At 34.3% G+C, this 1095-nt stretch overlaps 1 protein-coding gene across 1 annotated transcript; it reads right to left on the reverse strand.

Moving 5' to 3' along the window:
* Positions 1 to 435: 435 nt before the first annotated feature.
* Positions 436 to 1095, reverse strand: LOC123517143 (uncharacterized protein DDB_G0271670; the record flags this gene model as incomplete). The annotated part of the gene is made up of 1 exon (XM_045277094.1): positions 436 to 1095. A coding segment is annotated over one exon (660 nt), but the record flags the coding sequence as incomplete, so codon positions are not given.

Genomic DNA, 1095 nt, shown 5'->3' on the forward strand with positions numbered 1-1095 from the left:
ATGGTTAGGTTAGCATGGTTAGGTTGGCATGGTTAGGTTGGCAGGGTTAGGTTGGCATGGTTAGGTTGGCATGGTTAGGTTGGCATGGTTAGGTTGGCAGGGTTATACGAATTTATTACGTTTGTCCAACTTCTCAAATACTAGAATGGAAGGAAAATTAGCATTAGATGTTGATGATAATGATCATGAAGAAGCAGAATAAGAATAAGAATAAGAATAAGAATAAGAAGACGAAGAACAACAACAACAACAACAACAACAACAACAACAACAACAACAACAACAAGAAGAAGAAGAAGAAGAAGAAGAAGAAGAAGAAGAAGAAGAAGAAGAAGAAGAAGAAGAAGAAGAAGAAGAAGAAGAAGAAGAAGAAGAAGAAGAAGAAGAAGAAGAAGAAGAAGAAGAAGAAGAAGAAGAAGAAGAAGAAGAAGAAGAAGAAGAAGAAGAAGAAGAAGAAGAAGAAGAAGAAGAAGAAGAAGAAGAAGAAGAAGAAGAAGAAGAAGAAGAAGAAGAAGAAGAAGAAGAAGAAGAAGAAGAAGAAGAAGAAGAAGAAGAAGAAGAAGAAGAAGAAGAAGAAGAAGAAGAAGAAGAAGAAGAAGAAGAAGAAGAAGAAGAAGAAGAAGAAGAAGAAGAAGAAGAAGAAGAAGAAGAAGAAGAAGAAGAAGAAGAAGAAGAAGAAGAAGAAGAAGAAGAAGAAGAAGAAGAAGAAGAAGAAGAAGAAGAAGAAGAAGAAGAAGAAGAAGAAGAAGAAGAAGAAGAAGAAGAAGAAGAAGAAGAAGAAGAAGAAGAAGAAGAAGAAGAAGAAGAAGAAGAAGAAGAAGAAGAAGAAGAAGAAGAAGAAGAAGAAGAAGAAGAAGAAGAAGAAGAAGAAGAAGAAGAAGAAGAAGAAGAAGAAGAAGAAGAAGAAGAAGAAGAAGAAGAAGAAGAAGAAGAAGAAGAAGAAGAAGAAGAAGAAGAAGAAGAAGAAGAAGAAGAAGAAGAAGAAGAAGAAGAAGAAGAAGAAGAAGAAGAAGAAGAAGAAGAAGAAGAAGAAGAAGAAGAAGAAGAAGAAGAAGAAGAAGAAGAAGAAGAAGAAGAAGAAGAAGAAGAAGAAGA

Source organism: Portunus trituberculatus, chromosome 41, assembly GCF_017591435.1.
Source record: "Portunus trituberculatus isolate SZX2019 chromosome 41, ASM1759143v1, whole genome shotgun sequence".
Classification (NCBI taxonomy): Eukaryota; Metazoa; Arthropoda; class Malacostraca; order Decapoda; family Portunidae; genus Portunus; species Portunus trituberculatus.